General features: G+C 45.7%; 1 protein-coding gene across 4 annotated transcripts in view; it reads right to left on the bottom strand.

The window, feature by feature from the left end:
* RGS20 (regulator of G protein signaling 20) overlaps positions 1-15,176 on the bottom strand; it is a 34,848-nt gene that overhangs the window by 3,851 nt on the left and 15,821 nt on the right. Inside the window, exons 1-2 of one of the 4 annotated variants that reach the window (XM_033078026.1) lie at positions 13,898-13,964; positions 4,002-4,150 (exon numbers count right to left, since the gene is read on the bottom strand). In XM_033078026.1, coding sequence (XP_032933917.1) covers positions 4,002-4,147 — 146 coding nt within the window. In that variant the 5' untranslated portion in view covers positions 4,148-4,150; positions 13,898-13,964. Of the gene's footprint in view, positions 1-4,001; positions 4,151-12,608; positions 12,708-13,424; positions 13,530-13,897; positions 13,965-15,176 lie in introns of those variants that run through there. The other 3 variants (XM_033078017.1, XM_033078010.1, XM_033078000.1) reach the window with 3 other exon arrangements.

The raw sequence follows: 15,176 nt of genomic DNA, 5'->3' as shown, positions 1-15,176 counted from the left end.
AGCAAACAAAGTTTTAGTCAGCTTTATAGAGAAAACAGCTGAACATACACCAGATAGTTTTCATTCTATACTAAAAACAAAACAGAACAAATCTCTAAAAGGACAAAATGATGTGCCTAATGATAGGTACATTACCCATAGTTACATTCTGACCTTAATTATAAAAGTGTATAAACCTTGAATGTAGCTTGAAAGCTGTTTAATATTCTATAATAAAAATTTTCTACAGAAGGAGCATAGTTCCACAAAATATCTCAATTTGAAGGGAGCCATAAGGATTATTAGGTCCAGTTATATATATATATACATATATGTACATACAAATGTGTATATCTGTATATATATATGTATACATGCATACCCTTTGTCACATACCAAATCTATTCTCCATTGTACTGTGCTCAGTGCAGTGCTTTTACTTAAGCTGGACCTGATGCACTGGTTTTATGTGAGTTAGATTTCAAGGTAGGTGGGTTTGGATTTGTTTGCATTTTTTTTTCCTCAGCTGCAATGAGGGCCGAGACTGTGGTTTGGAATGGTGATACCATGTTACAGGTAAGCCAGAGTTCAGAACTAGGACACAAGATTTAAGTGAGCTAATGACTTCTGTATGTGATGTTGGAAGGGTAAGCATCTTCCAGAGTTGAGATATAGATACAGCCAGATTGTGTGGTGATTGATTGCATCTTAGAAAATTGCAAATACATGCGTCAAAATGTGAGGTTTGGAGCACAAAGAGCAGATCTATCGCTGCTGAATATCATTTTGACTATGTCTGAATGGAAACACTTGTTTGTAGCATAACAAAACCAAAGTTTGCTGCAATCACTAATGATCACTGACAGTTTTTGATGTCCTGTGGAAGAGTAGCTGTCAACTCCTGCTTCTTTAATCAAATGTTAGTTAAGATAGCTCTAGTTTTAAGAAAATTCTTTTGCAGCTCTAGATGATTCATTTTCATTTGAAACTGGATTTGAAAATATAAATATTTTTTTAGGCAGTGGGGACTACATTCCAGTTCATCCAGGCTATGGTAGCTTAGTGAGAAATGCATGTGCATATAGGCATGCAGTCATATAATCTGTAAAGCTGCTTAAAATATGTCAAGAAGAAAAGGTCCCAGTGAATAACCTGTTTTTAATATGAAACAGGCCCTCCAGCTGAAACAAGGCAACACAGTTGCTATGACTTCTTGGGAAATATCAATTTCTTTGTTTGTATCTTACCTTTCTTTCATGCTAATGTTCTGAGTTTTGCTGCCTTAATCCCTAAGAATCTCATTTATCTCTAAAAGGTTTTTTGTTGAACCAGTAGATTTTTCTGTCTGTTTTGCATTCTAAACTCTTGGCCAAATCTTATTTGCACCCTTATTATTTGCTGGGCATCTCCTTCTCTGTCTTTGTCTACTGTTAGTCCATAGTCTGCAGAGACCTGCTTTTCTCTTTACCATGACAGTCTGTGTGTTGAAGACACATGAAAGCTTTTGTATTGCTAAAATGGAGATGCAAACACTTTTTTTCAGCAGCCTCTGAACCATATGCTCAAGCCAATGAACTATGTCAACTTACCTTTTCAGAAAAAAAAGAGAAAAAAAAAAAAAGTAGTAATGCTAGTTCTTTATTCTGTTAGGTTATACGAGTCTCAAGCCTTTATTACCCTTTTTACCAGTGTTTCTGGCCTTTTTGAATATGTAAAGTGATATGTACTCCTCACACACAGACAGGAAGTGATACTCTTGTCAGAACTATTTTTGAATTGAGGGGAACCAGCAGATCCAATAGAAAAGTCTTCATAGGATAATGCACAGAAAAGGAAAAAGACCAAAGAAATAACAAAAGCTTCCCTAAAAGATCATGCCATGCTTCAGAATATTACTTACAGGCAGGCTCTAGAAATGTACAAGTAGACAATAAAGAGACTAGTGCAATATGGTACCCTCTTGGGATCTGTAAGAGTAACAGGCTGGAGGCTTGGGTTTGACTGTAGGAATGAACACAAGCTCTGAGCATCCAGCTGAGAGACTCATTTCAGTTCATTTTAAATCTACTATTAAGAATATGCTGAATATTGGATGTTCAGCAGCTCAGCTGTATGACTCATGGAGACTGTTATTTTTATTCCTATTCATAATTTTTCTGTTCCAAGAGCTTAGGCTATTTTGAGGAAATGGTCTATGAATGGGGAATATAAATAGCTTAATTACGATTTGTTTTGCATTTCTTGCTACTAGAAAACAATTGTTTTAAAAAAATCAGAGATTATTTTAAAGCTGAAACAAGCTGCTCTGGTTTTGAGCCTGTATTGGTTTCCCAGATGATTCTGAAATGCGAATAGGAATTTTAAGCATCATGAAATTTGAGTACTTTCATAAACCCTATTGAGTAAATTGCTTTCTTTGAGTTGTTTGAATAGTGAGATGGACAGAAAATGAGTACCCTGGAAAATATCAGATTTAAAGAAAAAAAAAAAGTACTTTATCAACAATTAAAAGGTAAAATGCAAATTTTACATACCATGATTTAGTAGATAAATGTGTCCTACTTTTTTTCCTTTAATAGAAAAAAAAAATATATAATGCAGCTCTGGACTGAGCCACTTGCAATTGCACTGGGCAGCTGTTGAAGTGGCATTGGAATTTCTCTGGGATGTTTTAACATAGTTGCAATAGGTAGCAAACCGATCCTGTACAGGCGGAGTGTTAATGTCTCTCTAAATTCTACCTTGGTTTACCTCTAAGCACCTGCTGAAAAGCTTGGTAGGATCAGAGCCAGAGTTCTTGGCATCTCGCAAAAAACCCCCAAACCTCCAAACAGCATTTTGTTCTTGCAAAATATTCACTACTTGCGTTAGGGAGGGCAGAATTTGTGTGTCTTGGCTTCTTAGGTGAGCTGAGTACCAATAGCAAGGAGATGATCAGTCTGTGGTTCCCTTGCCTTCTTATGGTGATCTCCAGAGCATTTGCCACAGGGCGCTATTGGAAAACAATATTAGTGGAATAGATCCCTAGCCCAGGCTGAAAGGTTATTTATCACCACTTCCCATCACCTCAGTGCCAGGTTTGCTTGCTCTGACGTGTTTATGTGGTGGATAGTGGCTTTCTAAGCATTTCACTTGCTGTCAGTGTTTTGGCTGAGCTCTATGGCTGTTTAAGACTTTGTTTATTTGAATGCAAGTTCTACTCTCATCCATTAAGTAACATTTTGCCCTAAACAGATACAGGGCTTTTGAGTATGGCAAGATTCACTTCAGTTTAGAATGAAATCACTTGGATCTAGACGAGCTGGGAAGAAAGTGAACACATTGTTTATTTAAAGAATCAAGCAATTCCTTCTTTTTTGCTTTGATTGACAAATTTTCTTCCTTAACAGGAATGGGACTTTTGTAATGGGAGTTTTTTCTGAATTTTTTATGCTTAGCTCTTAACCTTCAGCAAATACACACGATGTTTAAAGTTTCTGGTCCCAGTGATTATCTTCATACAATTTGCAGGTGCCATGAGTTGGCAGTACTAATTAATGACAACAGATCCAGTTGCCTTCAGGGGAAGAGTGCTGAGCACCTGGTTATTCATTTTCTGACCTACAAATATTTCCACCTTCTCTAATTCCATTTAACACCTTCAGTACTGCTTGTCAACACCTAAATCTAAAGCTGTGATATATGCTGGTGTTGCTTTTAGTTTTTAGGGGGAGCCTTGATGAAGCTCAGTGCTGAGGAGACCCTGTCCAGCACAAAACAGACACTGCACAGTATTGACAAAAAAAGAACAATAGAGATCCTATACAGATAGTTCTTTTAGAATCTGTTATTTCAGTGGCAGGGGAAAGAAGGAGTACACTGGAGTAGAGAGTTGTGTCTAGTAGTAGAGCACAGCCATCTCTTTGTGTCCCAGACCTGCAGAATTACACAAGTGCTTTCTTTGGCTTATGTTGTCCTATGCAGGAGCTATGTGTTCCTTCCCTGCTATTCTGTTCCCTAGAGGCTTGAATGAGAGGGGTTACCATGAGCAGCTGCAGCAACAGCACCAACAAAAGCAGCAGGCATTGGACCCTCGATTTCCTGTGCTGAGCTGAGCCTGTGCAGCACCTGGGGTCTCCGGGGTCGTAGCCATCTGCCGTTTGCGTATCTCCGTCCTCTCTGATCCCATGGGCTGCAAGCAACAAAGGAAGGGAAAAGTAAGAAACATCTCTCTCTTTATTTCCTTTTTTTGTTTGCTTTAAAACTCTTACCCAGAAGTGCTGAAGGCCACAGCCTCAAAGGAACTGAAAAGCTAAATCACTGATTTTCCCCCCATGGAAGTTGTTAGGTGTTGAATCCTTTAGAAGATTCACTCATTTAAGTGCTGTGATGGAAGGCAAAGGACTAATGAATTCTTCACGGGCCTGGGAATACAATGAGAAGGGAGTGGTGATGCAGAGAACAAAAGACACAAGTGAGGGGTCTTGGAGAGCTAGGGCTCTTGGCACAGAGGTATATAAGGGTAGGAGTTGAAAAGGGTTTCCTGAGGTTTTGACTTCAAGGCCATCCTAAAGAGATTGGTACAGAACAGTAGTTAGGGCTTCTTTTTTTTCTCTTTTTCCACCCCCCCCTCTTTCACCTGATTAGCCAATGCACAGGCTTCATGAATGCTTGAGTGAGACACCTGAGCTCTCCTGAAAATCTGGCCTTTGGTGAGCATTGAGGATATTTCAAACCTGCTAGCTCCCTTTGTAGCAAAAGGGGAAGGGCCAGTGCTCATTTCTCCATTAAAGGTCTGCCACAGTTTTTAAAAATGTTTTTCTCTCTGCTTCTGTGAAGATGAGGAGGAAACACAAAACTAGATAATAACATAATAATTACATGGTTTTCACCGAGGCCCCCAACTGAAGACAGCATGAAATAATTTTTGGTAGATGCACTGGTTGGTTTTTTTGCACAGTTGTAGGAAGCCTTTTTTGGAGACTGCATTTTGCAGATTGTGCAGATAAGTGGCGTTGATGAAATGACAAGTCCCCTTGAAGTCCCTGTTTGTTCCTGACCTATTGCCGAGCTTCACATTTGCTCTACAGCACTTAATAGTGCTTTTCCTGTTATGCTGAAAGTTGTGCCATATGTAAGTGACAGATGCCTTTGAGAGATGAAATGCTAGCTTGTACAAAGATGAGTATGGCTTTCTTCATTTTATATGTATTTGATTTTTTGGATACATAGCTAGTCATCCTCTGTCACGAGATCCCTTTGTGTGTAGGTTTGTTTCAGATTGCTAAACCTTCTTTTGAGGCCATGACAATTGTAGGGGAATTAAAATTAGCTGCTATCAATTTTGAGTTCTTTTTTAAAATCTGTAATATCAGACTTGAATCTAATGAGATAAATACTTGGGGGTTAAAAGTTGTTTTCCTTTCTAAAATGTTCATCCAGGTTTAGGAAATGCTGTTGTTTTAACTTGAGGGGGAATGTACAGGTGGCATCATGGACTTGACAGAACTGTCAGGAGAAGAAAGAATGTTATTTTAGCAGAGTGCAGCATTACATTTTGCTGCACTTTGGCTACTGTGTTTTTTTTAATGTTGAATTTATTTCTGTCTTGTAGAGCTTAATAGTTTTTGTATTTGTGAGAACCACCCACTCTCCCAAGAGACAGATGCATGACATGGTAGCAGAAGATGCACCTGTGTAGCAGGAGGAATAAAATACAAGAACAACAATATAGATAGAAACTGTAACCCATTTTGAAATGCCAAAGGCCCAATCTGACAAGCAGTGCCTAAATGACCAGAAACAGAAAATTAGGAAAAGAACATGACTTCCAACTGTCCCTTCCCAACCTTTCTTGTTTCAAAATGTGCAAGGATAACTAAAATGTAGAATGCATTTCAGATTTCTTTCTATCAGCTTCAGAGTCACATGATGGAATGAATAAGTATTCATTTCCTTCCAGATACCTATACTTTTTTTACATGGAGCATTTTCACCTTCCAATTAGAGAGTGATAGCTCTCCATTTTTGAAAGGATCATATATCTAACAATATTTCAGGCTGCTTTGGACAGTAAACAATTATTATTGATTAGAAAAATGTAACTTGGATTAGGACATATGCTGTTTATATAGCCTGATACATCCACTCTTCTGAGATATTTTATGTTCACACATTCATATCTCTAATTCACATTAATAATGAGTTAGCCTGGGCTAAACATGATCCAGGGTCAATGTTATAGGATGGCAAGGTAGATAGCTGAGCAGTGATGCAACCAACTCCTTTGGTTCACATAGTATTAAGTCCCATAGGAGAAAACTGTGTCAGGCTGGCCAGGTTCACAGAACTAAGTGATCTATCTCAGCACTGTTTACCTAACTTTAGAAGAGCCTTATTTTATGTATGCATGTATCTTTCTGCTGCTTCTAATATATCCAGAATTTCACTGTAGGACATGGGAGTGTTCCATCACACTTCACTGCTTCTTGCTGCAACCACCAGAGCTGTGTAATGAGCCTTGCCAGGCTCGTTTCAGTTGTGCTGTGTGCAGGAATGGGTAGGAGATTTATCAATTACTCCAGTGGATATTATTTGTAGAAATTAAAAAAAATTCCTTGCTCCTTTATAGTACAGCCCACATTAGCAACAATTTAAACAATTGTTTGATTGATTTGTGGATCTGTGGGAATTGAGGTGGTTATTATTTTGCCTTCAGTAGATTACTTCAGGCTTCCTTCTGGGCAAAAAGGAGAGGGTGTTTTTAGACCTAGTAGTGAAAAGGTTTTCTATTCATGTAATTTTACAGTTGTTAATTGTTGGGACATTGGATTTTCAGAGCTCTCTGAAGGTGCTATGGGAATGAAAAAATTGTATAAGAACTCTCTGTACTGGATGTTCTCTGCACTTTGAGAACTGGAGTCTGCCTTCTCTGTCCCCACCATGTGGAGCAGGAATGTACCTTGTATGAAAATGGGTTAGAGAAGAAAACACAGAAGATTAGAAAACTGGAGATGGACTGCTTTCCTGTACATGTTTTCTGAGGAATCCAAAAATACTTTTAGGCTACTGATGGAATTACGTAAGATACCTCTAACCAAAGGACTTCAACCCCTACCATCTCATGCTGTTTATACTCAGGCTGGGTATGGTTTTAGCCAATTGCTGTGTCTGACATGAATAGACAGTAGGGTCTAATTTTGCTAATACTGTGTCACTGTGAGGAATTAAATCCTTGAACGGGACAGTCAGTGTCCACATGGTAAGAGGGGGTTCTGTCGCACAGGTCCTCGTAGTGGTGGTGTTGGCTGGAGCACATGAGGCTCTGGGATTACCTGCATTACTGCTCAGATCCTACATGTAGCTGTCTCATTGGCCTTGGGACTGCTCCAGTGCACACATGGTGATTGTCTGGAGCTACGAAGCATCTTCTACCTCCCTAAATTGTGTACATGAGTCTGTCCTGCATGATCATTTGTGCATCTTCGGGAAGTTTCTTCCGACTACGGACAAGTGTCTGGCCACTGGTCTCCTCTGGCTACCTGCAGTCTGTGCAGAATTGGGTTTATTTTGTACCTTTGGAGTTTCTGGATATCCTCCACCCTGGATATAAATCAGCACACTGGAACATAATTGTCTAGGCACAGTGGGTCCTACATGGAGGAATCTACAGAACCATCCAAATTCCACATGGAGAGTGCCAATTAGTCAAATACTTAAATGAGAACAGGGAGTAGGAGTTGAGGTGATCTGCTTGTCTCTGGTTGGTTCAATGTTTCAAGTCAATCTAATGTAGCAACTTTGCAGATGCCTAGGTGCAGAGTTTCTGGATCTCCCAAGGAAAGAGATGTCCTTCTCTATGTAATGGTAACACCAAATTTAGTCCATTACAAAATTGTCCCTAAAGACCAATGAAACAAAATTAGAGGAAAATTAATGGCACATGCTCTTGCTTCTAGATGCTAGATAGCATCTATGAATCATATAAAAAAGTATGTGCTCGTATTATTGAATGCTAATAAGTAATTTTAAAAAAAGTCCAAAGATTTAAGCAAGCATCTGAGATGCTACTTTTGACAATAGTGGCAAAACCATTGTATGCCTTAAGAATAATGTTGAGGTGGTGAAATAAGAACGTCTGTCATACCTTTTCTACTCCAAAGCATACCTATCTGACATTCAGATTATGAAGCATTTCTCCATGTAATCTTAAAAACACAAAGGAGTGTAAAGGTCAGGAGTGAAAATTATTTCCCTGGTTAAAAACACCTCAAGTGATATTTGGCTTAGTTGTAACATTTATAGTATTTGCTAATTTCTCAGCAGAAAGGTGGGCTACCAAGAAAATAGGATTCCCAAAGGAGAAATATTTAAAATCTAAGCCACAAATGTCAATTTAAAAAACAAAACAAAGCCTCAACCAAATTTAAAAAAGCCCCAAACCCAGGAATACACAGAATATTGTAGACAAAACTTTATACTTTTATCCCCACTTTATGCTAAAACACAGTGACATTTTTTCAGCTCAAAGTGCAAAGATTCTACTACTTAAACCTAATTAATGAGATGTAATGTTTCCTTCTTGTTCACAGGTGTGCAAGCCCTTTAGCTTGTCCTCGGGGCTGATTTGCATGGCCACAGCATGAAGCTTCCCCAGATGTGGATCATATAGTCCAGTTATTTTTCAGTAAATACTTCAGGCCTGATCCAAACTCCACTAAAGCAATGGACACCTCTTGGTGTCAGCACAAGCTTTAGGTGAGGTTATGTAACTCTCACAGTTGCTGCTTTGACTTTGGATCCTCCCAGTAATGATAACTAGTGAGTTAGAAGAGATTCTGTTCTTATCTACTAATGTCATAAGAGGCTTGCAACTGGGGTCAAGTTCCAAATAAATCTCTAAATCTATTTTTTAACAATTCAGATATATTTGGGGCTGCAACAGACTCCCACTGAAGCCTGTGGCAGTTCACTGTCAACTGAAATATGAACAGGAAGCTTGATGCTCGTGCTTCTTCCTTTTCATTGACAAATGTGACAAGCAGGCTTTCTGCATCAAGCAGTGTGCTATTTTAGACAGAGAAGAATTCTAATATATGTTAATGAACTCGCCCACACATATGCACATGCTTTAGGCATAGTTGTCAGATTGCCCACTTAGTAGGTTAAGAGCAAGAGCTCCTCGAAAGTTATCTTGTATTACTGGAGATTTAGCATATTGTAGTGGGGTGGCTGAAATGGTTGAGAGTTTGTGGCTGCGAGACAGAGGTTAGCAGAAAGGAGACTGGCAGCACATGGAATAGACTAGCATTTTATGTCACTGCTGTGCCCAAGTCTGTTAAAGGCTTCAGTGGATGAAGTTGCAAGTGAAAGTGTTATCCTGTAACAAACAGCTCTGGGACACTTTAGTGTCAAATATTCAGAAACTGAGTACCTTTCCTTGTTTTGCTTAATTTATTTTTTCCAGAGGACCAGCAGCTCAGAGGAGCTAAATTCATCTATCCAGCTGATAGCATTGCTTTACATTTCAAAAGGAATGGCTGAAAGGGTATCACACCCAGCAAGGCAATGGTGCCTTGATCATGTCACCTTTAACAGGTATTTTTCTACTAATGCCTTAGATGTCTTCTGCTGATTTTTCTTTAGTATTCAGTTCTGCCCAGTTGGCCACCACATGAGGCCACTCTCTGCAAAAACTTCCTGCACTAAAGTCTTTCTCTGAGTAAAATCTGACTTTCCTGTTAGAAACCTAGTTACTTGGGGCTTCAATGGGATTTTTGTGGGGTTTTGTTTGGTTTTGTTTGTTTGTTTTAGAGAGATGCACTATATCTCCTTGGGATAAAGAATTTCTTTAGTTTTGAATTTATTACAAGAGACTTCATTGAAAATATTACTCTAACATATAATTAACAGGGTCACAGTCATTATTTCTCCTGTAATAAGGGAAAGACATGAAAAAATTCTTAACCAGTTGCATAGAAAGAGCAACAAAAGCAACCTGTTGTTTCTGTCCAGCTGATTATATGGATGCTATGACAGTGGAGCAGTATGAATGTAAATATGGCTATAACTTCATCCCATGCTGAGTCCTTCACAAACTAGGTCACTGCAAACTGCAATTAAGTTAAATCAGTATCAGGATCTTCTCCTCTGTACAGCACAAGCTGTCAGAATCCCTTGCCTTGTCTTCTGTGGCAGCTGGGGTCGGCCTCAGTGGCTGTATGTCAGTCACACTGACTGATCAGCTCTCTTGGAAGAAAAACCAACATAAAACCCCACAGACTTCTCCAGTGCTAAGATTTTTACCACTGCTTCAACCCTGCTTTTGCTGGCTCTGATGTCAGAGAAACTACCTGCTTCTAGTTATTTTTATGCAGCTCATTTTAAGAAACAATAACATTTAAAAAATCATTCATCCTAATATTTTACAAACCTCTCTACTATGCAGTGAAACTGGTGCCTGTAGCAGTTTACTCTGCTCACTCCCATTATCTCCTCCCGAGTGCTTGGTTGCAATGTGCTTAATTATGAATGGCCTCCAAAAAGCCCGTTTTACTGTACTATGAAGTGACTCATATCACACAGAAGCTCTGACAACTCGCACCGGGTACTGCAGGCACATGGCGCTGTATTAGTCAGTGACTCATTTCACATTGTACTCGGCGCTGAGATCTGACTCACATTGAACTGTGTGAGAAGCTGACTGACATTGTACTGGTCTGAAAGCTGGTTTGAATCGGGATGACTCATCCTGGAGTGCATTAAGCGGTGATTCACACACTGTTTCCTATTGATTCCGATTGTCGCGATTCACTTCGGATTGTACTACGGTGGCATCTGGCTGCTCTGCAGGGCAGGGCACTGTGATAGCAACCCTCTGCCTGGTGAGCTCGGCTGTAGTGCCAGCCGGCAGTGTCAGCCAGGAGGAGTACCAAAGCCAATTTAATACTGAAGAAAGGTCAGAATTTGGCTTAGCACGCATTCACTTTGGCCATGACACTTTCTGAGCTTCTTTGCTTCAGCTGGCTTTGGCAAGTTTTGAGAACAGCAAGCGAGGAGTAATGGACCTCTAGCTAAGAATGCTCTTACTTCTGAATGCCAGGAGATCTCCCGAGTATTTCCAAGACTTGCTATCTCCTTTGTCACTTTTCTTAGTGACAAAAAATGGGGTGAATTTCTGTTGCTTATATGGTTCAAGTTCATCAACATTTGACCTGAGCTCCAAGAGACACAGGCACCCTACAGCCTGAAAATTCCTTCCTCTACTTTAAGCTCTGTCCTCAGACATCACTACTCACTGAAATATGGTCACTGTTCTAAGCGAGGGGTGGAGAGGTGTATAACAGCTTAGGTGATGCTTCCATCAGCAAGTATTTGGGACCCAGAGTAAAGATATCAAAGTAAGTATTGATGTGAGGAGCAGATAAAACATTAAAGAGGAAGTAAAGTAACTGTTCTCTCACTTTCGAACATTTTATAAAACATAGTGCTAGTGTTACATTCAGTTGGCTCTGAGTTTAAAGAGACACTTCTAATTTTAATGTGACATTCCTAATTTTAGGAACCACAACTAGGAATCTCCTAATGGATAATGATTCCGGTGTTCCATTTAGTCGGGCTGGTGTTTACTGCTTCTGGTCCTGTAATACAGCAGTGGTGTAGCTACCTCCACAGCTATAGCTCTGCAGAGCGCTGGATTTGATGCTGATATTCTGTTTGTGCAACAGAGGTACAAGGAGACTCCTTGTCATTACGTCATAGCGACAAGTGCCATATGAAAAGTTTTCATTTTACATTTTCCAACGGCAAAAAATGAAATAATGGAACAGTTACATCAAGTAAATTACACTGCTATTAAATTACTGCAGGTTCTTACTGGAGTGTACAAGGATAATCTTATTTCACTTTCTGTATTTGTGTCCAATTTTCGTTACATGCTTTTTCTTACCCACTGACATTACCTAATGACAGAGCCCAGGAAGAGCTTTCTCTCCTCTAAGGATGCTTGATGAAGCAGGCTGGTACTGGAAGACTCTCTACGGAAGCACTCGCCTGTTGCTTCTCATCTCTCTAACTTGCAGGAGAGCCCCGGGCTCCTAGGACAGCCGCCCCGCGGGACCCTATCAGGGTGGGGCGGGGGCACGGATGCTGCCTCATCTTGGGCCGCACTCGTGAGACGAGGCAGAAGGGCCCCTGAGCGCATGGTGGTGTTCCCTGCGCTGGGGCCAGGGAGGTGGCGCGGCCCGGGGTGCGATCCCGTCCCAGGGAGGGAGCCTGACCCCGCTCCCGGAGCCGAGGTCAGCCAGGTGCTACCGGGCTCTGCGCTGGGAGCCTCTGGCGAGCGACGTGGCGGTGAGAGCGCGAGCGCCGGGCGCTCCCGGCTTGCCGCTCCCGACCCTCCGGGAGACCGGGGGAAACGCCTTTGGCGCCGAGTCCCTGCCGCTCCTCCCGGGGAGGGCGGCCACAGCCGCTGTCCCGCCCCGGTCGCGGGGGCCACCGCCGGCAGCGCCGCCCGTCCCGTCCCGTCCCGTCTCGTCCCGTCCCGTCCCGCTGCACCCGGGGCGGCTCCCGCTGCGGCACGGGGGTCGCGGCTGCCCGGAGCGCGGGATGCGGTGCCCGGCTGCTGCCGAGCGGGACCCAGCGCTACTTACGGTGTCGGCGGCGGGGCCCGGCCGGGCGTCCTCGCACGCTTCCCCTCCAGTGCCGGCGGGCTGGGCGACCGGGAACGGCGGCTCGCCAGCCCCACGCATGCGCCCGGCCCCCGCGGGCTCGGCTCACGGTGCGGCCGCGGGTGGGTTCGCTCGCCGCTGCCGGAGCCGGAGGCAGCGAGGCCGGCAGCCCGAGCTCCCCGCCCCGGCACGGCCCGACGGGGTGGGCTGGCGCCGGCTCGCCCCTGGCGAGGCTCAGGGCCGATTTGCAACGGGATTAAACGCAGCAGTGCCCGCACCGCGGCGGCGGACAGGGGAGGGCGCGGGGGGAGCCATGGGACAGGCGCCGCAGGGAGAAATGCCGGAGAGACCGGCGTGAGAGCGTGTGAGTGGGGAGTATGTGTGCGTGTGTGATAGTGTGTGAGTGTGTGTGTGTGTGTGTGTGTGTGTGCGCGCTGATGGGAGGGAGTGGGAAGGGCTTGGAGAGGCGGCGGTGCCGCCGTGGGGCTCGGTGCTGGTGCTTCAGTGTGCACAGATGCCTTAGAGGAGAGCCGGGCTTGCCAGCCCGGCGCTGGAACATGCTCGCATGTTAAGTAACTGCGTGTTAAGATACACGTCTTCCCTCCCCTAGCCGCCTGCTGTCTTCCAGCGGCTCTCCCGGGCTCGCTCTCCCGCTCAGCGGGGCAGGTGTGACACGGCTGCGGCAGCCGCGCAGCGCGGTTCTGTGCAAGGCGTATGCCGGGGCCGCCGCGCTGGGCGCTCACCCTGCTCCTCAGAGCCGCCCTTAGGAACATCGCCGCGTTTAGGGGATTCTCTCACCGATAAGGATCCACCGCCTCCACCCCCCGGGCAGCCGTCTGCCGGGACAAGGGTTAACGGGACGACTGCGGCTTGCTAGTACCTCCGCCGCTCCCGGGCAAACCGACACTGTCTTCCCGTGAAACCAAGACTGATCCGGTGCGTGAACGCTCTGCGCGTTCCCGGTTCCCGGAGCTGGGCACTCGGTTGCCGTCGGGGCTGTTCCCTTCCCGCCCGCGCTGCTCCCGGGTGCGGAGCAGCGCGGCCGCAGGAGCCGCCTTGCTGGAGCCAGCGGACCCGGGGGCGCTGGGGACGGCGAATGGAACCAGCGGGCTTCGCTGCGGCGCCCGGGGGCTTTGCCGCGGAGCTCGCCCTGCGCTCCGAGACTCCCACGCCGGTGCCGGCTGAGGGCACGTGGGCGGACAGCGGCTTCCCTGGTGCGGGAAGTAGGAGGAGAAGGAAGGGGTGGACGCGGCCCCGGGAGCGGTACTCACGGCGCCGGCAGGCTCTGGGGCAGCGCGGGGCTGCGGCGGCGCGGCTCCGTGGCACGCCGGGCATCTCCGGCGCTCCGGGGGGAGGCGGCTGGGCGGCGGCGGGGCCGGGGCGGGGGCCGGCCGAGGCTCAGCCCAGCGGCCCCGCAGCAGGGCGGCGAGCGGGCAGCGGGCGGGCGCCCCGCTCCCGGCCAGCAGCGCCGCCAAGCCCGCGGGACAGAAGCGGGGCTCCGGGGCGTCTCGACGGGGCGCCGAGACGAAGCGCGGGCAAGGCCGGCGGGCAGGGAGCTGCGGCCGCAGGAAGGGGCTGTAGAGCAGAGCTGACAGCGAGGCGAGGGGCCTGGCAGGCCTCGGAGTCTGCGGCGAGCGGGGGCAGTGTGGGAGCGGAGGGACGGGGCGGGAAGAGAAAGAGAAGAAAGAGAGAGAAACACAAAGTGAGCATCACCGAGGGGGCAGGCGGGGGCCCAGCACACCCCACAGTGCTAAGATGAGGGTTGGAGTAGTGGCAGTCGTGAACCCGCACCTTGCTGTCCTCGCATCTCACTTTGCCCCCCCGTACATTCCTCTTAACTTTTCTAAGGCGGTTCTTCAGGTGAGGGCTCGAGGACAGCTCTTGTACCCAGCCAGTGCCCATTGGGGTTCGGGGCTGGCCATAGTGCCAGAGGAGCACGAGTACGAATTTGGCCACTTACAACCTACACCCAAAGAGCGGCCCCCAAAAGATCCCCGCCCGAAAAGCCGCAGATGTCGGACGGAGCTACGGGGCCGGAATAGAGCCATTGCCGCCCGGACCTGTCCAGGGTCCTGATCCTGCCCCGCCGCCTCCCGCCGCGGCCGGGTAGTTCGGCGAGCCCGCCCTGATCTGTGGGCATCAGGGTAGCGGGACCTTGCCCTTCCTTGCAGAGTGCCATTGTCCTGCAGAGAAGGAGCCACCTTGATGGAGCATGGGCCCTGAGCAGGAGCAGACAAAAATCACCACTCTGCTTCCCTTTCATCTAGCAATGATTTCTACCTGTTTTTGTTTGGGACTTCATTATCCCATCAAGGTTTAGCCCATCTCAAAATATTGTCCTTATTTCTGGCCTACGACCAGACATCAAAGAGACAGAGAGGAACTGAAGTCTACGCAGTGTGAAGAAAGCCCTTCCCTCAGTGATGGTGCTGCCCAAGAAGGCCAAAGGCATTGCTGCAGCAGTGGGAGAACATGGCTGTGGTGCCATTGATACCAGGGAAGGTGTTTGTTAGAGCTGAAACCAGCGGGGAAAGCTGCCATTCCTACACA

Source organism: Catharus ustulatus, chromosome 1, assembly GCF_009819885.2.
Source record: "Catharus ustulatus isolate bCatUst1 chromosome 1, bCatUst1.pri.v2, whole genome shotgun sequence".
In the NCBI taxonomy this organism is placed as follows: Eukaryota; Metazoa; Chordata; class Aves; order Passeriformes; family Turdidae; genus Catharus; species Catharus ustulatus.
Note: the sequence above shows the minus strand (reverse complement) of the source record. Positions and strands in the feature narration are given on the sequence as shown.